This window comes from Pomacea canaliculata, linkage group LG7 (assembly GCF_003073045.1).
Source record: "Pomacea canaliculata isolate SZHN2017 linkage group LG7, ASM307304v1, whole genome shotgun sequence".
Lineage (NCBI taxonomy): Eukaryota > Metazoa > Mollusca > Gastropoda > Architaenioglossa > Ampullariidae > Pomacea > Pomacea canaliculata.
In genome coordinates this window covers 5437438-5465192 of record NC_037596.1, presented here as the reverse complement: position 1 = coordinate 5465192, position 27755 = coordinate 5437438, and the positions used below count along the sequence as shown (strand labels likewise).

The window sequence follows — 27755 nt, the reverse complement described above, 5'->3', positions numbered from 1 at the left end:
AAAATAAATATCATAAAAAAGAAACATCCTAAATCCATTCTATATTGCAAAGACCCAAAATACTGTTCCCTGAAAAAAACTAAATAGCTACATGTCAAAACACCAACACATACCACGAACAGACACCAATACACAAATGCATGCCACAAAGCAATACAAAGATCAATGAATTGAGCAGATTTTTGCAGAACTAAATTATATTGCGAAATCAAACTTTACAATTCAATTATTTTAGAGATTGCAAACTACGTTTTGTATATAGAACATTCAATTACTTGTTACGTCACTGATTGTATATTATATACTAACTCCCGTCTTTTATTGTTTTTGAATGTGTAATGCGTGGTAAGTTGAAGCGCATGCCTAAAGTCAGGTATTGAAGGGAATTTAAATGTATTGACAAAAGTACAATATAAATCCTAAAATCATTTGCAAAAGGCTAAATACCCCCCGTAATGTAACTAATGTATAAATACATAACCACACCAATGTACACAAAGACCAATAATACAAACACTCACCACAAAAACACAAATACCCATTGACATAAAACAATACCACACATACATACAAGGAGCTGAGGTATGTTATGGAAAACCTAATCCGCGAAAATTAAAACTATTCAGATTCAAATTAGAGTTAGAGATGACCATGGATGTCTCAATAATAGGCATTTCAAATGTACTTGTTGTACAACTTTAACGTATCATTAGTTACAAGAGAAAAATATCTCCGAGTAACAGTTTGCTGTTCAATTCTGTTGTCCTCACTATGCATTAACTTCCTCTGTTGTGCATGTGAAGAGAGTGTGTGGAATTGAAACGCATGCAGGAGTGGAAGTTGCAATTATTACTAAAGGAATTCAACTATGTCATCACATGAAAGGAACAATTTAATTTAAGTCTTAATCGCAAAGCTGAAAACCCCATCCACATAAAACACACACATAAATAAACATAAACCAATGCACACACAAGCATGCATGCACAAAGCAACTAAAGTATCAGTTCAGAGATGATGTGTTGCTGGAAAACTAATTCGAGCTGAGAAACCAAAATATATTAATTAAATTATACTTAAGGAAGCAACTCATGATGCTTGGAATAATACACATTTTAAGTATACTTGGGTTGTACACTATATGTGTTATTCATTATAAAGTAGTATACTTGACTGCTGCATGTGTGTTGCTTGCATAGTGGGATGTACTTGTGTTGAGGAAGTGCATGCTAGAGTGGAGGTTACAATTTTCATCATACGATCAGGAAATTTAAATGTCATTGAGTGAAGAGAAAATACAAGAACATTCAAATCCTAAATCTAATCACAAAGGTCTATTCAACACACTTCCCTTAAAGTGAACTACAATGGACACACACATACGACACACACAAATACATGAACACACACAAGGCACATACCATCGTCAGTCAAGGAATTAAACTAAATTATCATTGAATGAAAGAGAACATCTAAATCCTAAAATCTTAGATTGCAAAGGCCACAATACCCTCTCATCTTACATGCTGAACTACAACTGGATATAAAGACACACAAACACACCACTGACACAAACAAACACACAAACGCACACACATGCATGCGCAAAACAAACAATTTCTGTGCCTTGCTTTTTACCACAATGAACAGATTATAGTAACTGTATTATAGCAAAGAAGAAAGGTGTCCTGGAAGGTGAGTGGTTCATGAGCGTCATTCAAAAATCAATGACACTTAAACGTCCAGAAAATTGAAAGAGAAATTGTTTGTGAAGAATCTTTAATTGAAACTATCACAATTTATTCGGGTATGTCCTCCAGAGTCCGAGACTCACAGTGAAACGAAGTGGTTATTCCTTGACCTATAAAACAACATTGAAGACTGAACATGTACCTTTGCTAGACAGCATATATTTGATATTTTACAGTCGTGCAACACTGCGAGTAAGGCACAGAAGTGACCTGCTGACAAGTCTTTCGTAGCTTGCACACAGTCAAAGGTGAAGCACGAGCTCTGGTCATGGTGAGCATGCAAGCTGCGGACTGCACGTGATGTGTGTTGTCACCTGCGGCTAGAGCACCTGAACCGCTGTCTTGTTGTCCCGTCGTTGTTTATATGACATTCTGGAATCCACGCTGGTTCACTGATTATTTGGTTCTTTTGACCTGGGGCTTCTTGTATAGAGCCACAGGCTCGGATCCCCATCTAATTTGACCATTTATTCCATTGGTCACAGCCCCGAGTCCATTGGACTATAGCCCTGTTTTCGATTTGATTTCCGATTACAGAAATTACTATTCAGCGTAATAACACTCTCGTTACTCGCATGTAAACAAAGCTACTGTTTTAGTGCCAAATCATCAAGTAATTGTTATCAAGTAAAACTGGACGCTGCACAAAGTAACAGAGTTTGAAGATCCGTAATGACTAGTAAGACGGGTACGGGTACTATATTGACCCATCCTCTATACCAGGGGTGGCAATTAATTTCCAAGGGCCGGATCGAGAAACTGGAATGGGTTGTAGAGGCCGGATGAGACAACTGGAATGGTTCTAGAGGCCGGATGAGAAACTGGAATGGTTAGTAAGGGCCGGATGAGAAACTGGAATGGTTCTAGAGGCCGGATGAGAAACTGGAATGGTTGTAGAGGCCGATGAAAACTGGAATGGTTATGAGGGCCGGATGAGAAACTGAATGGTTCTAGAGGCCGGATGAGAAAACTGGAATGGTTCTAGAGCCGGATGAAAACTGGGATGTTCTAGAGGGGCCGGACTAATATAGTTAACTCAGTTTTACCCAATACTGTATATTAGTATATTTTACTGGTGGGCGGCCAGCGGGCGGGCCGGTCAGAGACAAGAGGCGGGCCGGATGCGGCCCGCGGGCCGGCGTTTGCCCAGGTCTGCTGTAAGGCGAAGGGACATAACTCTCATCAAGTGTCATCCTCGTGGCAGTGTGGCTTTCTGTGTCTTGATACTCTTCGCCCGGGATTCCTTGGTTATTATACTAACATGAAAATACTCTGCTTAGTTAAAATAAAATTTAGAAATGTCTAAAAATACCTCACGACTATCCATCTTAATTTTCTCAGGAAAATGACGAAAATTCAAACTCTGTCAAGAACATTTTTGGTGTAAAACAAAACTAAAAACGTCTACATTTTCAAACTACACTGAAGACTATACAACTTGTACATCTCAGATTTTCGACTAAAGATTCATTCTGTGATGGCGGACCACGATTTCCCTGATATTTCCTGCTCATCGTTTTGAACAGTCTGTAACTGTTCACAACCGTCCTCTAGTTCACGACGCCTTAACGTCGTGGGCTGCTTTCGTTTGTGTTGACAATCAACATTACAAGTAAACAAGGAAGCAGACATCTGTAGTGTCGAGCCCTGGCGAGTGAGTCCATCATCAAACGTCTTGTAACCGGGCCTTAACGTGAGCATGTCTTGCTTTGCTTCATCTCTCCCTCTCATCGTGGCAATGTTGCTGATGTCGAGGACGATGATGATGATTCAGGTGACGGCAGATTCTAAGTGTAAGGCAGCACAACATTAGTACGCTGATAGTATTACTGTGAATACTAGCTATTCGCATGGTGTACAGTGATCCGCGATGATATTCGTTTTTCGCTTCAAAGGTAAACAAACACAAGAAGGTTTACAGTGACCCAGTCAAAGATGGATAACATTCACATAATGCGCAGCTTACTGTACACAAACACTTATATAAAATGAAGAGGAAATGGCTAAAATGTTAATATTCATAGTCCGATTCAGCAGCACACAGTTTGTCAATGAACACAAAGTCTACAATAACTTACTCATCCGATAATGACTTTTAATTCTGTCTAGACCTAACCTACTCTCAACTACCTGCAGGTTACGGACTGCTTCTGTCGCCGAGAACAAACGCTCAGCCATTTGCAATGCTGTTCCGCTTGAAAAACACTACAACACAAGTAACATCAAACATAAATACGAGAGCACGAGGGTGGAGTGTGAGTCACACGAGTTTGTCTTTCCACCCTACAGATATATTTGTTTCCGAGTTAGAAATAGAAAATCAAAAAAGAATTAAAAATATCAGAGTGACAGATAAAGCGTCTTGAGGTCACAGTCAGAGATAAGGGACTCTAAACACAAAGAACAATAGCAGTATCCTGGTCTACCTACATCTATCAAACATCACAACAAGACAGATCTTGCCTTGCAATGCACCAGTAGCAGTAATAATATGTCATTTCATTGAGATGTCCTGTTTAAGCTAGCCCCGAAATTGCTTGCTGCTAATGAATAGTTGTTAATCAAGTTTGAAAGGAAAAGAAGGAAACAAATATTTCCTGTTATGTCGAGCTCCGATGAGTGAGTCTGTCGTAAAGGGTCTTCATCTCGAGGTGGACGTGAACATGGTTTGCTTTGATTCATCGCTCCCTGTCATCGTGGCAGTCCTGCTGATGTCAATGACAATGATGACCATTCAAGGGACGGCAGATATGAAGTGTAAGGCAGTACAATACTTGTGTGAATACTAGCTATGATATACGATGATATGCAATTTGAGATGTGATTTTTGTTATAGTAAGGTAACCCAGCACAAGAAGTGTATGTTGTGTCAGTTACATGTTAAAACACATTGACATCTTCGCGTTTAAACAATTTTATAGACTTTTATATCAAGCCTGTGTGTATGTTTGTGTGGATGCGTGCGTCTGTGCGTGCGTGTGTGTGATTGTTTTTTTTTCACAGGCCCTGAGGTGAAGTTTCTCAATGCCAAGAATGATGTCATTCATACAAAAGTAGAGACCAACATCACATTCTCAGTTCGCTTTGATAACTGCTCAACTGATGACATACTCATAGTAAAAAAATATCTCAGAGAAAATGACGGAAAAGTGTAAAATTGTTTTATAACAGAAGTGTATGTCTTGTATCTGAATTGTCATCATCCTGTAGCTGCACGCCTGTGACCGGCCTAACCACGTTTGTCACGAGACGTAACGAGACTGGAAACATTACTTACACCTGGAGTTGGCGGCTCCATGGGTCGGAGGAATATTTCAGGAATATTACTGTCGTCTTCTCCGGTGGGTATTTTCACACTTATTCTTATTTTAAAATAGGCGAATAAAAGTCAAGACTTCATGTAAAATGCAATGATGGACACTGTGTCTTTTGTGTATTGTATTGGTGGTAGGAAGGTTTGGAGGAAAACGCTAGAACCTTTAACTTTTTCGTCTCGGGTGGGTATTCTGAGAGTTCCTCTCAATTTTCAATCAGTTGTGTGGAAGGGTAGATTGGCCTGATTGTTGTTTAACCATTCTTTATTTCAGACTACGCTACTACAGACCACTCCTCCAGTGACTATGTTTTTATTATAATAATAGTCGGCAGCACAGGAGGGAGCTTAACGGTTATTATTGTGGTCACCATCATTCTAATCATCTGTCGGAAAAGGGGTATGTATAATTTATGTCTGAGACTTTTATCTGTGTTTTCACCACCTTCCTAGAGATGTCAGATAGTTTTCTTCTGTCTGCTATTCTCTGTAACATTTTCTGGTGGGCCTTGTTCGCTGCTTTTTTCTTGTTAAACCTACATACACAGCCAATTCTTGTGAGTCCTTCTATTTAACCTGCGTGTCATGAACTAGTCGTGTCCAGGCCAGAACAAAACACAGTACAATCCAGGAATGAGACGATTTAAAGGATAATGAAGATTACAGCAATTTTTTGGTTTATTCATATATATTGCCGGCTTAACGACTTAGAGTATCATCAGTGCGACTTTCTGTTCTCTGAATGACTGCATGAGACTATTTTCCTGTAATAAGCAACATGGACGATTGAATATGTGTTCGAGATTCTTTTGTTTCTTGTTTCGTTTCCACACTTTACGTAAGTGCGGTTTGTCAACTGATATGTATTCATATAATCAGATATTTACTTCCTCCTCTCACACCTTCGTTTTTAAAAAAAAAATGGCTACACATGTCGGTAATAAGCACCACTATATAATAACAGGTCAACATGCTAAATCAGTCAGATACTGGATGAGACAGGAAAGAAGAACACTTAGAAGTCGTGATGTTCAGTGCAGTAGAGCCCTTGTTTAAAAGAATTTCAATCGTTTCCATATGCTGTCATTAATTATGATCCCACATAGTTGTAGCTCACGATAGAGAATGTCAAGCAGTCTGATGCATGAAATCCAGTAAATTACTAGAGAATATTGACAGTACAACTTTTAAAAGCTCTTGTTTTTCTCACTTATCCGATTATTGTTATATTTCTATGTTTCCGTTTTGTGTTCACACATTTCAAGGAACTTCACACCACATTACCAATGTCCCATTTCCTGACTGGTCATATGACTGTGGGTCATGATCAAGATCGAAAGAGCAACTTGAAGACGATATCAGCAAATCATCAACGATGCCCTGTCATCAAAGTTTTGGAAAAGTAGTTCTTTGTGGTTCATTATTAATCTAGTTGTCTTAAGACACTAAGGAAGATGATAAACATTATAGGGCTGAATTTCACCATTTTAATTTTCAATGAAAAATATTTTGATATAATCGCACTATACTTGTGAGACTTCCTGGTTGCTGTGTGGTTACTTACTGTACGTGTGTGACTAATTAATTTAATTTGTGTGATGCTGCACACTTTTTTTAAAGTCAGAGAAATGATATTTTCTGTGAGGCAGTCAAGGCAACTTAGAGGTCACGGAATGTTGAACCTGTAACTAAACTCTTGTATAAATGACAGATAACTTCGCATCTTGCAGTGAGCGGTACACTAACTTTTCATCCTCACCAGAGAGGGTCGTGACCCCGCTAACACCTCGATGTCAAAGAACAGAGCTGACCTCGTGAGACAGTCCTCGGGGTCACTTTATGGACAGGTGTATGATGTTTTTCTCGGAGCAACTGCTACAGGTAATATTGTCTGGTCATACGAGGCTATTGCTTTTTACATTGTGTCCTTGATTGTTTACTGCAATCCATCCTACACTTATCCTTTGAAGTATCTATTGTAAACAAAATATAAAAGTGACAAGAGTACTTGACAGTTTAATGACGATATAATACTCTTAGACTTGTAAGTAAATATGTAGACGATAATGTCTGCGAGACACACAAACTTTAAGATTTCCTGATATCAAAAAATATTTACTGTCCCTGAAAATCCCAACTGACTTAAAACTTTAAAAATTGTTTACTCGGTTGCTGATGTTGCTAAATGTCTATCTTGTCACAGATGGAGCCGCTTATTAGCCCCTGAACTTAGAGAACAGTTGAGATCATCCTCCAAATTCGCTCTTGAGCTTTGGTGAGAATCTCATCATTAGCCTCGTTATACACAAACTGGTTTCTTCCTCTTCTGTAGCGACTGGGCTCTTGCCACATTGAAATTACTGATAAACCATCATCTACCACATGACATTTTCCCTTGAAGTTTTAATTTGAGTGGAAGTTTATGTTATGCTTTGGAATCTTTCTGCCCATGAGTCGAACCATCCTGAGCGCTATCATGTTTATGAATTGATCTAACTTCTCAATATAAATTTTTCCTATACTATCCTGTCTTCCTTCATATTTCAAGCATAATGTTTAGCTACGTAATAATTGTTTAATACGCAATGTGAAACTGTTTACTGAAAGTGACAGTAAGTATTAAAGAAATTTTTTCAAAGTCATGTAAACCTCAAACATTTATAAGATTCTAATAGATATAAATAAATTTTTTGCTCACATTGTCGTGTTTTGCTTTGATATTTAGTAAGCTAACTTTTATTTATTTTGACACGCTTACATGCGCAGAGAGTACTTTCTTGGTAGTTTTGCATTAAATGGTGGGGATAGGATTATGGGGACGTTCTATTTATTGCCTTAAATAAATAAATAGATATATAAATACAAAAATAAATAAGTCCATCAAACACGATAACACGTAAGCTATGGTATTTTGTCAGAGACTTTACAGTCACCTGATATGCACATGGCCTGTGATGTCATCAATGTGTGAGACAAGATTCTTATGTGCTATGAGTCGTAACACGTGAACATTGGACAGTGACGGCATACTCCCTGTTCTTTTTTTCACCTTTCGTTATACATTGGAACAATAAGTGAAAAAGCCGAAAAATCTTTTTAATCGAAAAGTAAATCGTATTCATAGCAAACATGTTTTCATTACAGATCTGTTAGATAATCCACAAGAAATAAAAAACAAAAAACTGGGAAAAACTAAGGCTTTGCCTTCTGTTATAATCCTAGTGTTCACGACCACTTAACCACAGTATGAAACAAACTATCATTTTAATATGTTTTAATAACTAATAAAAAGATTACATATAGAGCTTTTCTTCATAATCACAATTAGGCTGAAAGCGCTGTACAAAAAACAAAACAATATAAAAATAAACAACCACAGAGCTGAGTCTAGCAAGCAAGACAATGTTGAGATTCCTGTTATAGCACTGTATATATGGAAAGATACATATCTGACTCGCGCATCAGCATATTATGCAGCTACATCATACAACGATAGGACATTCACGTGAACACAGTGACAAAGTGATTTCTAACGGAGAGACCAGCGTTAATGGCGAGACACTTCTACAAAACCGATACATTACAATAAGAGATCCTTTTATATTAAAGTATAATTTATTTTACCAATCCTCTCTTGGACTCTTTATGACAATAATGTTAAAGATTACCATTCCAGCGCACAGGCCGCAGTGTGGACCTCACTCCAATCTCGCATACCGAACTGTGGCAAGGACCTGTAGAGGTAGAGCACACAACAAACTTCTGTGTAAATCAACTATATACTTTGTGAGCTGATACATGTTGTCGTGTACACTCATAACAATCTGTTCATGTCCAGCGGCTACTGCTCTGAGGAGTGATGTAGATTGCCACATCTTTTACTTATCATCGTGAGCGAGTTGGATTGGCCTCCTCCGAACACAGTGTAACCTTGAGACCGTTATTCGTGGTCCCCCAGTGTAAGAAACCTTAATTTGTCTGACACCCGGACATGTCGCGTAGAAGGCATCTCTTTCCAGGTGTTGTCTATATGTTCCTTTTTGGGGATGATTCTTCGTCCGCTAAAATCAAAAGAAAATGGTAAATGTTTATCAGGACACTAGGGCAACGAAAAGACTGAACACGACAGAACCTAGCGCCATCGTAGCTGCTTAGACAAAGGGACATCACTTAGCATCCTTGAAACTGTGATGAACACTTCCTGAACATTTTGTCGTCATCTAGGATGTCATCTAGCTTGTGCTCGTGGATCGTAGTAACTTTGCTTGTCTCATCGTCGGACATCCTTCACAACCAGACACTTTCCTTGAGCACTACGCAATTCTCACAACTGCCACAATTTCCCATGATTCCCGAGCGTGACGTACCACAGCGGGGGCTTGGCGAGATGCCTCGAGCAGTCACAAACAGTTCCTCGGTTTTTTCCTTGGCTGCACTGACTGTTGTCAATAAAGAACCTTCAATTATCGGTTATTATGAAACATTTATATTCAATGTAACAAATTCTTCCAATATTTGTGTATTACGTTCGATGTCAGTCTTGCTACGTCAATCAGAATAACTCATTCTGTCATCCAGATATTTTTTTAAGTTAATGAAGAAATCAAGTTTATTTTCTTAAATTATAAACTAATGATTTATAGATTGAATAAATATTCGTAAAAAATTATTTGCTGCTCGATATTCAATTGTTTGTCAAATGACAGTAGAAAGTAAAGAATTACGAGTTACAAGGTAAAATGTCAGGACGCTATTTATAGAAACATGTGACTATTGAGTAATTTTAATTGTACAATAACAAATACAATATGACATCTAAGGTTCTAATATTTGGGAATAGTATTCTGTAGTATACGGATTTTCGCCAACTAGGCTTCTGTATCTCTGTACCCATTCATCTGTTCTTGCTGGATGCTGAAGCAGCAGCGATGGAGCACAGACCTGTCGACGTCACTCAGGAGTCTGGTGATGACGTCAGCGTGCTGACCACCGTTGGTCTCAGGGGTGGGTGTCCGCTCGCTCTGGCCCCCGTCCACAAGGTTCTGACTTTCTTGCTCTCCTCTCTCTGTCATTCGTATATTGTTTGTCCTTCGTTCACGTTTCGTCTTCTGGTAACTGAACATGCAAGAAATAATTAGCATATAATTACTGTTATTATCATGTTGACATTCTCGTCAAGGAAAGAATATTCTCTCCTCACCTTAAAGTTTAGCCTGCTGGGTTTCTATGAATTAAGCGTATAGAGGAACATTTGAAGGATGCCAGTGTGTGTGCTGGGGGAGGGCTCATGTTAGTGTATTTAATGTGTTATTCGAGTTAATTCTAATTTTAAAAAAGACAGCATTAGTAATAATGATCTCTTTAGATTATCATTTACAAATAATATGAACTTTAACATAAGTAATCGGTTGACTTACCATCTATAAGCAATGTAGACAATCACAGCCACAGATGCCAGAGTGATAGCCGCCCCTGTCGTAGAAACTATTATAATGAGAAGACTGGTAGTCACAGACTCTTTGGGCCCCGTTGCCCTTGGTGTAGTCACATCTGAAAATGGCGATTCGTCAGCCATCAATGCCGTAGGGACAGCAAATCCCACTCACTGTTCAAATCACCAATCCCGCAAACAAATCTTTTCATAAATCCAGTGTAAGAGACAGAACCCCTAGCCCTTGTCACCTTCGTCATTTATTATGAATATCGTTGAAATGTCGCGTATCACGTGACCACTATCACGGTGCTGCTGCTAACGGTGGTGGCTGTGACGATGTTACTCACCTGTATGATGAAGCAGTAAGCAGATTTCAAATTTCTGGCCATCTACTTCACAGAAGTACTGTCCGGTGTGATTTTGAAGAAAGTGCGGTATTCTCAGTGTAAAATTTGTTGAGGTCACATCCTGCTCCTCATGTTTATAGCCTGTTTGCATTGTACAGTCCAGCTTTCCGTTGAACCACATACAGTTTGCCACAGTCTCTGGAATAACATTATCACATCACATCGACACAGTGTAACCATCTCTAGTCGTGTTGCTCTATATCTTCGTAAGTTGTGATTGATGCATGTTCTGTTCAGCTTTTGCTAATAACCTAGCTTATAATACTTAGTGTGTTCTTGGTATTATTACTAACAAAAGGAACAACTATAAGGGCATAACATATACACAAAACGCTTAACGCTCGAGTGGGTGGAAAAGAAAGAGAGAGAATGGATGAGAGATAAAGAAGCAGCTTACTGTACTCAACACAAACAATAAAATAAAAAGGGAGGTAAAAGGGCGAAAGCAGAGAAACACTTAGTGTCATCATGTTCCCAGTACAATTCAGCAGCACACTATCAGTGAAGACAAAGGCTAGCAAGACATACTCATCTGATGAGTTCCATTCTGTCCTCGCTGTCTCTCAGTCTCATTGTGACGGACAATAAAGTCTGTCTTTTTCTGTCTGATGTCGTGAGGAAAGAGACACGTGACAGTAGCTTCCTTCGTCAGTTCTGCTGCTGGAGCGGAGCATTTTATCCTCGCTACAACATAAAGTTTGATATCTAGCTGTATTAATCTTGTGGTAGTTTTTTTGCCTTTTTAGTCTACTTTGTTATTTACGAGGACTAGACATTATTCATTGTTTCACTTTTATACGATGAATTAATTTTTTTTTTTAGTTTCCATCTCGACTTGTACATTCTTTGGAATAAGGGAGGCAACCTAGGACAGAGCTTTGTTTACAACAAAAGATTAAAGTGAGAGCGGAGTCCATGATCTGAGGTCATGTCCGTCCTGGTTCCCGGTGTTTGTGATTATCAAGCAGTTTTGTTGCTACATCCTGTTATCTGAGCAGAGAACGTATTTTTGTCACTCAACCAACTCTCATCAAATGTCGATTGAGCAATATAAAGAAAGACAACAATGTATTTACTCACAATCTGTCAGCTGTCCAAGAGTCAAGCAGCAACACTGTAGTGCAACGATGATTGTGACAACGATAACAACTCTCATGATGATACCAGTGCTGTCCTCCTCTACTTCATCGTCTACGACACAAGAGACATCAGACTATACAAGACCACGAGAGTGGAGTGTGTCACCCGAGTCTGTCCTTCCGTCGGAAACTGTGTCAGTGTTACAGAATTAGAAATGGGAAATTAAAAGAGAGTTAAAAAAAGACCAGCTGTAAGAAAGAAAAGTAAGTAATGTGAACACTGGCCACTCGGGGGCAACATAGTGCTGGGAGGTTACATTCAGAGAAAAAGGACATAAAACATCTGAACACTAGCATTATCCTGGTGTAGCTACATCTATCAAACATCGCAACAAGAAAGATGTTATCTTACAGGGCATCAGCAACATCAGCAGCAACCAGAAGTCGTTACACACACTCACTGTGATGTCCTGTTTGCAGTAACACGGAACCTATTTTAAATAATTAAACTCGGCAAAAGGTCACAACATCTGGTTTAGCAGACCCAATGCAGGACACAGATGTTACAGTCAATATTTTGTTGAAGTGCTGTGTCGTTTTATGTTCAAGAAAGATTCGCTGTAAGTTTGTATTTTTAAATATATTAATAGAAAGATATATTGCATTTAAATGTAACGCATTAAATTGTAGAATGTACTCCATATTGTTGTCATAGTAGCACACTACATTGTACATAAATAAGGACAAAGAATCTGAAGTCAATGTGCAATTTTTTTTCGTCTTATATATATATACTATGTACTTAGAATTGTTTAGACCAGTGATGCCCAACCTTTTTCGGCCTGCGGGCCATACCCATTTCGAACAGCCGTGTCGCGGGCCACTTCACCGCAAAAATACAAAAAAAGAAAAAAAAATAGAGCAGATACCATTTTTTATTAGAAACAAGTTGTACTTACCATTAACTATGTAGTAATTAGTGGGATATTTGAAGTTGTTTTCCCGAAACCAACTTCTGAATGTCCGGCCTCATCGTAGAGACACTGGAGCACTGAATCGAAATGTTCGTCCATCGAAAAAACGATTGAGAAACGCCCCTACGTGGGGATAAATACTTCTTCTTCCCTTTTTTCGTTTTTTTTCGGTTATTTTTTATTACTAACATCAGGGCTTCTGCTTACGCAAAAAATTGCGTACAGTACGCATTAAAAGTTCAGAGGACCCCTTCAATTTTCGTCAATGGGGTCCCCTTCAAATTTGGGCGAAGAACAGGGACCCCTTAAAAATCTGAAGAAGGGGTCCCTGGGACCCCAAAGAATTTAGCCTTAGCAGAAGCCCTGTAACATGTCGATTTCCTGCACTGTGGGCAGAAGTTTCGCGGGCCGGATGGCACCGCGTCGCGGGCCGTAGGTTGGGCATCCCTGGTTTAGACCACATAAATTTTTTTGTTATAGAGATATAGAAAATTTTGTCATATAGTTCTTCTTGAATTATTATTTTTAAAAAATCGTTTAAAAATGTAAATTTAAATTGAAAGTTTTCTTGCAAAGCAATATTTAGAATGTTTTACTTTTACTTCTAAGTTCACATAAGAGTTGTGTGTGAGTGTGTGCGTGCGTTGCGTGTGCATGCGCGCGAGTAACATGCAGTTGTTGCTGTTGCTGCAGAAGATGTGAGGACTGTCTTCCTGCCCCCCCCCCCCCCACTAAACAAGGAGGTAACCTCGACCCCCAGTAGTGTCATTGGAATCCTGCCCAGTAGTGTTGCACTCTGAGACAAAGGATTTAAGAGATTTACATGAACTTTACAGTTGTAATTGGTGATTCATCGCCGCAACATGGGGAGGACGTCCTTCTCCTGTGTTTGCATGATTCTGGCCATCATGCGAGGGACTGTTTACTGTCGGCCGACTTGTGAGTACATAAAAATCCCCCCATGTAAATGAAAGGTTCATGTTTTACATAAAACGCATTAAAAATTTCGGTATAATTTTGACTTTATACAAAGATTATTATAATTGGAGTAGGACTCTGGTCATTTCTGATCCTTGACTCTGTGTGTGTGTGTGTGTGGTTTTTTTGTCACTCTGTCCGTCCGTCTTGCGGATCATTAACTATTTTGTTAAAACTTTTCATCAGTTATTACTGCAATTGTTGGCTGTTTTTCTTTCATGTGATCACTTTTAAAGAATTCCGAAAAATAAAACTTGTTTGCCACAAAACAGTGTTTTTCCTTTATACAACACATTCCGATGAAATTGGAAGAAAAAAAAAAATAAACGCAGTTCGGTAGCGGCTTTAACCAAAGCTCTGAACAGCTGATAACTTAGCAACTCTGTCTATTTAAATTGGAGTGTATATATATGAGAGAGAGAGAGAGAGAGAGAGAGAGAGAGAGAGAGAGAGAGAGAGAGAGAGACGGAGACACAGAACTGTGCAGAATTCGCTAGTACTTTAGTGCATAATGCCATAATATACTGAATATTTTGCATATCCATGAATTCATGTTATCGTTGTATTAACTTAAATTTTCTCACTTCTTTATCTGCTAAAATACATGCTGCACTTACATCAAGATCATGTCCAGCTAATTTCTTCCTGGAATATTACTTCCTACTTCTAAATCCTTCCAGATTTTAAAACCGTTCCTCTCTCTACAAACATTTTTCTCACAGGTTTGGTAGTAAAGATACAGCCAACTTCCTCTAGATAAAACATTCCTTGATGTTAAACTATTTCATGCACGAAACTTCCTTAGTTGTTCTCTATGAATGAATGAAGGGGTACAAACTACGGTTACACACATTCAGTTGCCAGTTAGTTATTGTTTCGCTCCCACAAGTCGCTTGATTTTTTCAAAGCAGCGTCTGTGGTTCATGTTTACTTTACTTGACATCACAAATATACAAGCTGTTAGTTAGAGGCTTTAAATGTTTCTATGTGCAGGTTCGGTGCTAGAATTTCCTGAGGTCATTGAGAACATTGTTCAAGCCAGAGTGAACGAAAGTGTCACCATTCGCTTTAGTCTGAACACTGAAAGCTGTTCCTCGGTCCCTGACGAGTTCAACATCAAAGTCACGCAAAAGGTCAACAATCGGGTCACTCAGGTCTGCAGGATTCGTCTGAAAGGAGGGAAATGTACTCTCTCAGATACGTCATCGACGTGTTACTGCCCCTCGAGTACCGGCGAAATGCTGTTTTTGAAACGTGTGACTAAAGCTGATGACGGTTTATACACATGGACATGGAGTGAGCAGCTTTCGGGTGACAATGAAAAGAAGATCACTCTTCGTGTCATTGGTATGTACTTATCCCCTCCCCACTTTTCTGTCCATCTTTCACTTTCTATAATTTCCACTCCTCCTTCTCACCAGCCCTAGTACTTAGCCCCTCCTTGTGGTAACACAAAGGTCTGTATATTAAATTATTCCGGGTGGAAACTGAAAACAACACTTGACATGAACCGATATCGTTCACAGATTTCCCTGTAATTAAAATTTTATTTCGATTTATGTTTACTTGTAACATTTTGGTAAATGAATAATAATAAATTAGAAGAGAGCTTGTACATACCCTGTCGTCTGCACACCCCGTAGCCGGTGAAGTGACGAGGAGGACATGGGGAAACTCCAATAAGAGTTTAAATAGCGGAGGAAGAGCGAGGATTACCGAAGTCGATGTCGACAGCAAGGGTTCAGTGATAAGGTCACTGCAAGCAGTGCGAGTCGCGAACATTTCGGAAGTCACGATGCTTCCTTGTTCCACATGGGTGGGAAACCCCGTTAGTTGAAACTTGCTTCCAAGTTCCTCCGTCTTTCTCTCCCTTCCCCAACCTCTTTACCCCTCCGTCTCTCCCCTCTATATTGTCCCGTCATTTCTCTAGTGGACAGGTTCGAACTTGATGTTGTCTTTATCCACCCGTTCAATCAGAGAAACTTTCAGTCCGTGAAGGTAGACCTGGCGTGCAGGCCTGACGAGAGGGGGGGGGACAGGGGGTCTGGTGTACCCGGGCCCGCGGCTGTCAAGGGGGCCCGGCCTTGGTCAGTGGATTTTATTTTCTTCTTCTCCTTTTCTTTTTCTTTTAAAGAAAGGTCTAAGGACAGAACACCCAAGCATTACACATGCAGAAGTTGAGTTTGAGTGTAGATATTGAGATTCGAATTGTAAACATACATTATATACTGGGAAAATAATTTACGATTAGAAGTACAAGGGGCCCGGAGAGGTCGTCTGTCCCGGGGCCCGGGCTGGCTCTCGGCGGCCCTGCTGGCATGGGTCTCGTTGTTGTCATCAGGGTGGCGTACCTGTGTGAACCTCAGGTGGGAAAATGGCCACATGTTTTGACAAGTCTGACTTAGCGGATCTTCTTGTAGTAACGATGTTATTCAACATAATTATGTGTAATATAAATCAAATTATTTATGAAACCTTGTCAGTGCGGGTCAGTTACATACATGTATAAAGACTCATAAATTATTGAAAGAATTTTCCTTACTTAGTTTTACACATTTTTATTGTACTCGTTTGATGCAATGCTTTCTGTGTCAGAATAGAGAGATAACCATTGACACCCGTTACCCTTTCTATCTCTTCCCGTCTTTTTTTTTTTAGCTTAGCTTGTGTGTGTCTGTGTGCGTGGGCGTTTCGGGTATTTTTAAGGGTAGATGAGATACACAGGCTTTATCCTTTCTCAAAGAAAATGTTCTGTGCTTGAGCAACCGCCAGCAGCTGAACGTGCGTGTGGATGAGTCACAGTTTAAACGGAAAACGACAACGGAAAACCTACGGAAACCCAAATCCAGACGAGGGAATAGGAAGCAGAAATACCATTGTCTGCAATGTAGAAGTCGTTGTGTCTTTCCTAAGAACATCTGTGCAAGTTGAAGTAACTTAAAAATAAACTTTTTCTCGTTCGTACAGCTCTCTCCACAGTTGAAAGTGTTACTATTGTATGTCGAGCCTACTAAGCAGGATCTAACATGACACCATAAACCACAGGTCACCGCTGTTGACCTCCACGTGCCGGTGTGCCTTCCTCTTGCGATAAGATCGTGACGACACCCACCGTTGTGCTGTCGCTGGCGGAGATTACAACTGTTAAAGGTGTAGTAGGATGCATTGTGCAATACGTGGTAAAGCTCACCAAGCCATAATATTTTCCAAAATTTGATCGAATGTTCTCTTCCGTTCCTGAAAAATGAGCCTTTGAGCATCGTCACGCACGAGGTCAACTTCGTGACCTGACCTCAATACACAGATACTCCTCGTGACCTATGCTCCCAGCTCTCCCATTGGCTGAGGCGTTACAAGTTTATCCATTCCTGACGTCCATGTTGTCGACTTTCTGTGTATGGTAATATTTGCATGCGAGCCTTGAGGATGACAGGAAACAACTTGGGGAAAGTTTTATTTTCCATTGACCTTAAATTAATCATTAGGAAATTGCATCCTACTAAACCTTTAAAAACAAGGTTTGTATGTTATCAGGTAATGTAAGGGTATGGTGCACTGTGTGTGTGAGCACAACCAGTGGGAATTTTTAGTATTTTATTGTCTCTCAGTCCTTCAGCTTGAAAGTTGTGCTGAGAGCGATGGGTGACACGACCTATGCTCTCCAATAAACTAACCCTTAGAAGATGTTTCTCTGCGTTGGTCTTGATAGATTACACATTCCTGATATTAGACTATCTTAGTATGTCACTGTTTTTCTTTCACACATTTCATTGTGAATGTCAGTTCCTCATTCATCATCATTGTCTCCTACAAATCTTTGTTTTAACCAGAGGAGAATAAGCCACGAAGTAATGACACACAAGTACCTCAGGTCTCAACCCCAGTTCCAGACGACAAGCCTTCGAAAGAAAAGGTGACTCCAGTGCCAGATGCCGAGAGGTCCCTAGACCGGATGTCTCCAGTGCCAGATGGCGAACGTTTACCTGACAAGGTGACTCCAGTGCCAGATGGCGGCGGGTCGCGAGACCGGATGACTACAGCCCCGGATGGCCAGGTGTCTCGAGTTACACCAGTTTCAGAAGAGGAGCGTAGGAGACATCCTCTGAGTCCAGGTTCGCACAGAGACAAGAAGACTGAAGGTCCAGACCCCAAACACCAAGAATCTGACAGCATCCTTCCCGACATGACCCGCGCTGTGCATCAAAAGGATGCTGACGGTGGTCTGGACATCAAACTGATCGTCATCGGCGCCATTTTTGTCGGCGTTGTGTTGGTAGTGGTCATTGCAGGGGCTTTGATCTACCTCATAAGAGGTAACATTGTGTCTAGATTCTCTCTCTCTCTCATTCTTTCACTCACCTGTTCAGCTACCCCAAGACATTCCAGCTAACATCCGCAAATAAACACTCTCTCACAAATATACTGACTTTCCTCAGGAGAAACGCCGAGCGCTGGTGCTACACACATATAAACATACATATAGATGTCTACATCTGTACATAATAAACTACTTAGCACAACCTTATTATTTTATTATCCTCTTTCGCAACTAAGAGTTACATTCCCTGAATACAGCGATGAGATGTTTCAGCCAGTAGTCAGCCAAAATGTCTTCTCTATCATCGTCTTACCAAGCATTCTCTATATCAGTGCGATTTGATCTTTTCTCGTGATTCTTCCTCCTTACAAAATTATGTATGGAATCACTTCCTGCTTCCCTAACTGAGTAATGAAGTGCATGTATTGTTTGCTGCAGGTCAAAGAAGACTGAGGGAGGCTCACCGGGCAGGAGGAGTCAGCACCGCGTGTAGCAGCCCTCAAGCTCCTCCTCCTCCTGCAGACTCCAGAGAACAGGCAAGCGACATTTATGACGAAATCCCAGACCATCAAAAGCAGCAGAGCAAACTCTCTGGAGGTACAGTGTGTCTTTGAAGGGTGACCAGTGTCTACTGACCGGAAACATGTCTACCAAAGCGCTTAGACTTTTCCCGATCAAGTCTCTGCATGAATATTAGAGAGAACAGAATACAAATTAGAGAGAAATTAGTCTGAGTAAGAGTCTTAAATATTCTTGAAGCGCGGCCATGGACGTGGACTAACTAACTTCGCTATTGATGATTTTGTTTCGCAGACAATCCCGAAGGTTGCCACCAGCCACGAGCTATGAGATCCTATGTGAAGATCCTCCATCCAGACACAAAGATGGTGGACCAGAAGATGATGGGCAGGTTGTCCTCCTCACTGAGCTCTGTGGAGTACCTGCACCCTGTGAGCCTGTGTTTTGACAAGGAGAAGGAGCTGATCGTCAGGTACACGGCCTTGGCGCTGGACAACTTGGAAAACCCTGAGAACCCCGAGAACCCTGACTGTCCTGCTAAACCTCACAACCCGAAATTCTAAAAAATCTATGTATGCTGTATTTCTTATCTTAACTGACAGAAATAGATGCACATATTATTCCAGTTGTCAATCTTGCAAAAGATCCTAAAAGTGATCGAATGACTTTGGGGAGCAGGCTTAATTTTTAGCTGATGTCTTTGGAAAAGAAGTGAAGACAAAGACAATGTACCTTCCCTTCCTCTGTCTTCTCTATATCGGTTTACTATAATACTAGCACTAGTGTTAGTTCCAGTGCTCATGAGTCTTGGTCGGGAGAGAAAACAAGCGACAAGATTTAATTTTGATGAAGTGTCTGCCCTACACTGACTCTATATATAGAGAGAAATTTAATCATGTGTACACTGACATGGACATTGAATAGACCCTGGACTTTTTATATCCTTCATTTAGTTGTTGCTGTTTCCGGTACCCACCAAACTAAGGCCAACATACCAGCACGATTGTAACATAGTTTCTATTGTTGTCTAGTTTGTCCAATGAATAAAGCTCCTCATTTGGTGGCCAAACTATAGAAAAGATAAAAATTACACTAATTATCAATAGGAAGAGAAGTGAGAAAGAATGAAAAAAGGAAGAAAAAAGAACGTAGAAATAAGTCTACAACAGAGAAGAATTTGTAGAAGAGGAGATAAAAGAAGAGGGGATAGACAAAATAAAGACCAAATGAAAATAAGATAAGGACAAAATCACATTTGAAGAGAGAGAAAGAGGAGAGGGATGTCTCGGAAAGGAAGAGGTGGAGCTGGGGATGAGGAGAGGAAAGGAGATTAAAACGCGATTGAATGTAACTCTGCATTGATGTACAGTCTTTACTCTTAAGTATCATTCTTTTTCGTTTATCTGCTTGCTTTGTTTATTAGTGCATCAGACAGTCAGTCTTTTTATTTGAATGTAACCCTCTTCCCTCTTTCTGCTTAAGTTTCGTGAGATGAGTGTCCATACATTGCCTCTTCACGAGAATTAAATCGCTTGTGTTTTTCTTGCAAAAACAGTTTGCTGAATGATTGTCGAAAGTGAAAATATAATGTTCATTCAACTTCAGTAAGACTGAGTTCGGACATTATTGCACACAATGCGGTTAACTTGCGGGTTCAAAGGTTACTAAGTTACCGAAAACTTTGAAATCAGGAAGCATACCCAGTATCCTGTCCTACACAACAGGAAGTTTATAACACAAGTTTGTTTGTGTACACTGCCCTGGGGCTTGCTGATCCTCACTACATTCACTACATTCACTACACTGGGGTTAGTGTCACACATTGCCTGACCTCACTTCCTCCTTCAGTGTCAACTTCCTTTTTTCTTTCTATTGTATATTCCTTAACTAAATCCGTGATTTCCATTTCATCGTAAAATGTTACTAGAGCATTTGTAATAAATATCTGGACAATGCAAGAAAATATGTTTACACGTATAGCTACATAGTTTGATATGTTTCTGCTAAATGATCTATCTTTATGTGTTGGAAAATGTTAACGCCTGGACAACAGACAGAAAAGAAATGAAATAATTTGTGAAAACAAAACATAGATGCGTACGCACACACACACACACACAAACATTTTATGTTCTTCCTGATTTTAAAGTAATAACTGTGTCCTTAAGAGTTGTCAACTTGTTTTAATGAAAATGACTGCTAATATGTAAGACTTGAACTGTGGGCAACAACAAATTTACAGCTTTCCACATCCCACCGTCTGTCCGAAACTTTGTTCTGACTAAATTGCTTTCGTTTTCCCGTTGTGTGTACAATATCGTAGTTGAGATCCTTTCCCCAAAAACCCTTGACTTCCTCCGGCTTCTCTCATCCTGGGTTGTAAGGGCGTGTTTGCTCTCCCCAAGCTACGAGTTTCTCAAACTATTTTATTCCGATCCGAATTGAGAAACTATAATGAAATTGTCCTAAAGGTGTTTCCTGTCTCCACGAGACAATGAACAATGCAAGCATGCAAAAAGCTATTTAATAACAAATAATTATTTTAATTTTAATTATTTTTTAATGGTTATAAAATAGTGCAGATATAGTAACAGAACTGGTTGTACTAACAGTAGGTGTCTTACTGATAATTGCATTAAAATGCATTACAAATATATCTATAGAGAGAAATATAGTAATGTGTACACAGACACATCCATGACCACTAGTACTGTCTACAAAGATTCATTCATCCCCACTCTAATCTGTACAAATATTGATACCACTTGTAAAGTACACAGCAGCAATATAATATTAAGAGGAGTAAAGATGAAGAGGTTTTGTGAGACTGTTGTCATCAGACATGGACAGCATCTTCAGTTTGCATGTTTGCTCCAAGCTGCTGCTGAAACACAGAATATACATTTATAGACTATAAAGCACTTTACTAACAAAAAAGTCTAATATTCCAACTAAAGGCTAAGACATGAAATGTAGAAAATAAACCAACGCTTCTCAAAATGTCTTAGACTAAAAGTAAACAATTCAATTTCCAGGGATTTGTTCAAGGTGTTAACTTTCCTGATTTTGCAATAAACTGCATCCTGATGTGGCTTTACCGAAAGAGTTTTACTTTTATAAAGGAATTTCATTAGATGACTTGTTTATGTGGCTTAATGAGCTTAGTATTTATGTATTTACACAGTCTAAGGGAAGACCACCGAGCTGTTTTCATGCACTCCACATGTCCTAACGCAAGGTTTATGTTTACTTCCCCTTAACCTATCCCGCTCTCAGGTCAGCAAGGAAATAAATAAATAAGGGATGTGTATTGCTGATTACACGTTTTAAACATGTAGAGCTATTTCACAACATGTTGTACATGTCTGGGACACTCAATGGCATAAATAGTAACGACATCAAACATGATTTTTAAGGAACGGTGTACCTGTCCTCCTCCAGAGGATATTCATAGGTGTGAGGATCAAGGTTTCTCATGTGAACAATCGAGGTTATTTCCTCTTGAACAGCAATGCTGAAATTAAAAACTCATTCTAGACGGTAGCATGTAACAATAGCAGTATGAGGTTTTATTTATTTCTAGTTGATTTCACAGAAATAATTAGTTTTCTAATGTTTACCCTTGTTTTGTGTTATCTTATCCTCTTTGTATCTGTGGTCATCATAATGAAGGCCTTCCAAATATTTGTAAAGCTTTGTTATCATATTAGACTGTGTTAGCAGATGAGACTTTTGTGATTAGGCTAAGAATATTTTTGTATCATCGACTTTTTAGTATAATATGTACTTTTTAATATATTAGATAGCTTTGTTTTAAAAATGTATTTTAGTATATTTAACTTCTTGTTAGTATTTTGGCCTCTTTATTAGACTTTTATTTGTCCTACCTTGTTTTTTCTTCACTCTGCTCATTATCTACAGACCAGGTTGTATCAGGAGACAGACTTGTTTGTTCCTGGTGTACAGCAAGTATTTTACAGGGGGATGCTGACTGAGTTTGCAGTTGCCCGACACTGACTGGTTCTTGCTCTGGGTTGACTCCTGGCAAACCTGTCTCATACACAAGTTTTATGGAACCATCGGCATCCAGCTGACAGGAAATTCTGGTAGCTGTGTTTTGTTTTACAACACTAGAACTGAAAAAAACAAATATAAATATACTTTATTATTTACAGATCTGAAGAGAGTAAGGTCAAAGTCATATTACAAGTTTTGAGTACTTTTAAGAAATTACTGAATAAAGTAAATATTTATATTTAAAAATATATTTTTATAAATACACAAAGAATGTTAGGGAATTTTTTTGGAACATTGAACAGAAGTAATACTTTTTTGCACTTCTATTTCCCATTTGAAAATGTTAATTATTGAATAGGATTCTACTGGTATAGAAACACGGACTAAACATTACCACAATGTAGTCACGGCGGTGATGATGTCAGCGTGTGTGGACTCCCTCGTCAGGGATTTGCTTGAGATTTCATTAGTGTTGACGAGTCTGAGCAGGAAATAAATATTTACGTGCAAGCACATACACGTGTCCACACACACACACGTACACACACTAAAAAGCCATGATTTATGAAAACAATGTACAGTTTGTCTGTAGGCGCCTGTCAGACAGGAACAAGACATATGGCGTGGTACAATTTTCTTCTTAGTTGATCTTTCACATGGAATTAATGGTGATCATATTTTGTGTTTCTGCTGCTATCTGGGCTGCCTTTCCTGCCTCGAACATAGTTCGCACGTTCCACGTGCCCATGGAAAGTGTTTTCCTGGTCGATAGAAGGGTGGTCGGTGTTGTAGCTTCCGAAAATAAAGCTTGGAAAGGTCTGGAGCTCCGGGAGCATAGGCTACACGACAAAGATCCGTCTCTTCAACTCCAACGTCAAGTCAGTCCTACTATACGGAGCAGAAACATGGAGGACGACCAAGGGCACAACGAAGAAGATCCAAACGTTTGTCAACCAGTGCCTGCGCAGAATCCTCAGAATTCACTGGCCAGAGAGGATAAGCAACACCGACCTGTGGCAGAGAACGAAACAACAGCCCATAGAGGAGGAAATCCTGCGGAGAAGATGGGGTTGGCTAGGACACACCCTAAGGAAACCAACACCCAACGTCACAAGACAGTCGCTGACATGGAACCCCCAGGGAAAGAGAAAGCGAGGAAGGCCGAGAAACACCTGGAGACGGGACCTCGCCGCCGACACCAAGCTAACCGGATTTGATGGGGTCAGCTGGTGACGGTAGCCCAGGACAGGAGGCGTTGGAGGGCGGTCGTCGATGGCCTATGCACCAGGAGGGGCGAAGGGCATAACTGATATTTTGTGTTTCCTTTATACGCAGGTGTAGATTTTAAAATACTCTTAATATGGTTTAGTCTTCTGATGCTAAATGCCACCTATTTTATTTATTTCGTTGACAAGAATTTTTATTTGCATGTTCATTTTAGAGAAGGGTTACCAGCATTAGTAAAATTACAAAAGTTAACTAAATTCTCTGGTGGTTACTACCTCAAGGGACTATAAGTCTGTATCTGTGTTTCCACCATGTACGACTGTACGAGTGTCTTAGAGAGCAAGACAACCCAGAGATGTAAAGAGAGATTCCGTAGAAAAGTTTAATCTCAGAAATCAAGGAGGTAAAGAAAGGAGCAAAACAGTTATTGTCTCTCCCTCCTAGTAAACAAAGCTCCTCACGGTGTTTGTTGTTGTTGTTCTTCACAAGCTGTCAGCCGTCCACTGTAGGGTTCGCAGCTTATAGTAGCCATGGATGTTATTGACTGAAGTTTGTTGTCAGACCCACACTCTTGTCTGTAAAAACAAAAGTTCAAACTGTTCTTAGGCTTGAACCGTTAGGGAAGGAAATATAGTTTGAACGGCGCGGTTTAGGTACGCGGATTTTGACTTCTAGTCAAAATGAGAAACATGAAAATGAAACCTTTGATCAATCAGCTCCTCCCTCTGATCTGTGTTGGGGATGTCATTGTCATCGTGACCCGGCGTTCGTGAATTATTCCTGTGTCTTCTTTAAAAAAAAACCAACAAGACTCGCTTGAATACAAGCCATGGTAGTCGAAACGTCAACACACGCAAACACACACACACACGAAACTACTTATTTGCTGAAAAGAAAAAAATAATCAAAGCTAATACCAATATTTAGTTTCGTTTGGCACACTAGCAATAATAATTACTTTTTTCGACGACGATATTGTGTAACAGCGATGATGACGATAACGATGATGATAATGATTAATAAAACAGCTGCAGGTGTGACCACTGCTGAAACGATGATAGTAGACTCTTGGGAACCTGTGGTACCTGCAACTGTTGACAGGAAAAGTGATTATGGTCTCAACACAACACAATTTTGTGATGATATGTATTTAGTAATGTTATTCTACTACAGATAGTTTGCTCCAGTTTGTTGTCTTTCTTAAATATATGGACTTCTTATGACTGATAACAGAGAACAAAATTGTAAGGCTGATTTGCTGCATGTAGTACGAATATTGACATCGATTAGCAGTTCAATAAGACAGTATCAGATGACTTTTTACCTGTAATTCGCAGTTTATGCAGATCAGACCGTTAGAATTTAGCAAAATATAAACGTTAAAGGTAGTTTAAAAGACCATTTAATTTTAGTTTTATTTCAATCAACATATAACTGAAACAATTTATATTATACCTGCTGGTAGTTGCGAGTATTTTATGTACAATACTTACACTGTTTATGTATAATACTTACACTGTTCCATCGAATATGTTTGCTGTGGAGAGAAGAACACATCTGTCTAGAAAAAGTCGGCAAAGAGACATTCACCAAAAGTGTATCCTCTGGTCAAATGTCCCGAAGTTTTATTCTGACGATGATTGTGATAATAACGAGGAGGAGTTGTACTTACGCTGATGTAGTGTGCAGCTCTTGTTGAAGTGGTTGTCCAAGTCACACCAATAATCTCCAGTATGATTTACATGGAAATGTGGTATTCTGAGTTGAAAACTCTCCGAGGTCGAGTTACCCACTTTATAGCCACTTGGCATCGTGCAATCCAGGATTCCATTTGTCCACATACAATCTGCTACATTAACTGCAGAAAATAAAAATTGACATAACAATAGACATAAACGTATAAGAATCGATACATAAAACACAACGATGAATAATGAGTGTTAATTACTGACAATGATATACACAAAACACAAGCAGAATGAGAACAGAAACACCATAAGACAGATTGAGTAATCAGGTGACAATCACGTGCAGAATACATGTAAAGGCAAAAAAAAAACTGACAGTGATGTTAATTACAACAGCGCTAATTGACTTTCAACCCAGACATTTCCTTATTGTTATTGGAAGAATGTACTCGCCTATTTCATTTAAATCGCGCTTATAGTGCTCAACTCGGAATCCTAGGAGGGACCTTCTGATGTCAACAGGAAATAAACACGTGACAGTGGCTTCTGTTGTCAGCTCTGCTGCTGTGGCATTGCATGTTGACATGTCTGTGACATATAAAAACTGCGTGTTGACAATCCATGACATATAAAAACTGCGTGTTCACACATCCCTGACAAAATGTGTTTACACAGCTATAAAATATAAATTGGATTTAACAATATGATTAATAAACCAGAATGTTTCTTCGATCTCACTTGGGTCCAATTAATTCTTTACGCAACTGTTTGTGTGATTAATAATTAACATATTGACAAAGCACAATGGACAAAGAGTTATATATTTCACAATAATGCTTCAGTTCACAAACAACTCATATCACAACATAAAAGTGCTACACATTCTGATAGACCACCCAGAGGTGTTTAATGCAGAATAAAGTCACCTTGTCATAATAAAAATTATTTAAAACATTTCCAATAGAGCAAGTTACACTGGAGTGCCTTGTGAGAAGCTTTGAACATGTTTGCTGATCAATTCTAATATTGTCTACATTATTCCTATTACTCGCATCTTGTGTTAAAGATGATTTTCGTAGAGATTGTCATAGAGATAAAAGCTTGTCATACACTTTCAACTCACCCCCTGCAGTTTGTCCAGGTGAGAGGTAGAACCATGGTAGAACACAAATCATCCGGAGCTTGACAGCCAACCTCATGGTGACAACTGCTCAGTCACACAATCAGGCTGAAACAATAAAGCGACTGCGCGGGTGAGTCTGGGATATGAGTCACAGTGCTTCTCATCTCAGCAAACAAATCGTTATTTGTCTTCTGCCAGTTAAAAAAAAAAAACAAAAACCATGAAAACATTTACTAATGAGTAAGACTTGCGACACACTTTCACTTGCTACCGGAAGGATGGTATTGTGGATGTCAGTGGTTGTGATCATGCCGTGTGGACATGTTTAAAGACCTGCATAGGAAGACTTAGTTTCACGCGTGTAGAACATTCGCGAACAGGTCGCAAAATACCCAGTTTCTATCAATAAATGTGGACATGAAGAGAGAGAGATAAGGGGCACTGTGTGTGTGTTCGTGTGAGTGAGACAGAGAGAGGTAGCTTGATGGACTCATTACTCCTATCAGAGCTCAGCTCCAGCTAGGGTGTGAACATTTCATCTCAGTCATTATGGCATATTGATAGGTGTAAACATAATCAAATTAGAATATATACATAATTATAAAGACCAGTTAAAATTGACTTGTACAATTCGGTATATCAACCTTACTCTAAGTTATCCCAATGCACACTTGAAAATAGAATAACCCCTTAATAAAAAAAAAAAATTACCAACGTTCCTTAATATTAGTATCTGTTGCTCGGGTATTAAACCCAAGGTAGAAAGGAAATAAAAACTGGAGGACACACGAAACTAGAATATTGCACCGCTTCCTTTTGTCACTGTATGTCCGCATCAGCTTGTCTGGGTCTTGTCATCAAAACTTGTCATCAAAACATGGACAGAACTACCTTCTGCTCCTACCTTTGCATAATTCTTGCAGCAAT

General features: G+C 39.4%; 3 protein-coding genes across 8 annotated transcripts in view; 1 reads left to right on the top strand and 2 right to left on the bottom strand.

Moving 5' to 3' along the window:
* The window catches only part of LOC112568348, a 29715-nt gene extending 13853 nt beyond the window's left edge, over positions 1-15862 (bottom strand). For 2 of the 3 annotated variants that reach the window (XM_025245608.1, XM_025245607.1), the window contains exons 1-6: positions 12397-12449; positions 11986-12096; positions 11434-11589; positions 10846-11043; positions 10482-10614; positions 9955-10179 (exon numbers count right to left, since the gene is read on the bottom strand). In XM_025245608.1, the coding sequence (XP_025101393.1) occupies positions 9955-10179; positions 10482-10614; positions 10846-11043; positions 11434-11589; positions 11986-12096; positions 12397-12412 (839 nt within the window). In that variant the 5' untranslated portion in view covers positions 12413-12449. Of the gene's footprint in view, positions 1-9954; positions 10180-10481; positions 10615-10845; positions 11044-11433; positions 11590-11985; positions 12097-12396; positions 12450-15556 lie in introns of those variants that run through there. The other variant, XM_025245610.1, reaches the window with a different exon arrangement.
* Positions 1-20325, top strand: part of LOC112568346 — a 30060-nt gene extending 9735 nt beyond the window's left edge. Inside the window, exons 1-6 of one of the 3 annotated variants that reach the window (XM_025245603.1) lie at positions 12492-12604; positions 13795-13897; positions 14930-15283; positions 17767-18249; positions 18693-18851; positions 19068-20325. In XM_025245603.1, the coding sequence (XP_025101388.1) occupies positions 13822-13897; positions 14930-15283; positions 17767-18249; positions 18693-18851; positions 19068-19336 (1341 nt within the window). In that variant the 5' untranslated portion in view covers positions 12492-12604; positions 13795-13821 and the 3' untranslated portion in view covers positions 19337-20325. Of the gene's footprint in view, positions 1-12491; positions 12605-13672; positions 13898-14929; positions 15284-17766; positions 18250-18692; positions 18852-19067 lie in introns of those variants that run through there. The other 2 variants (XM_025245604.1, XM_025245606.1) reach the window with 2 other exon arrangements.
* A 1018-nt stretch (positions 20326-21343) lies between these two features.
* LOC112568349 lies at positions 21344-27205 on the bottom strand. Of its 2 annotated transcripts, none has more exons than XM_025245612.1 (10): positions 26829-27205; positions 26159-26293; positions 25690-25875; positions 24976-25108; positions 24720-24806; positions 24479-24592; positions 23185-23271; positions 22661-22909; positions 22201-22287; positions 21344-21654 (listed from the first exon to the last, which is right to left on the bottom strand). In XM_025245612.1, the coding sequence occupies exons 1-10, from the start codon at positions 26902-26904 to the stop codon at positions 21567-21569; spliced, it is 1242 nt and encodes a 413-aa protein (XP_025101397.1). In that variant the 5' UTR covers positions 26905-27205; the 3' UTR covers positions 21344-21566. The 2 variants fall into 2 exon arrangements, with proteins under 2 accessions (XP_025101397.1, XP_025101396.1); XM_025245611.1 differs by having other exon boundaries at positions 21344-21657; positions 26829-27203.
* Between the last annotated feature and the right edge of the window lie 550 nt (positions 27206-27755).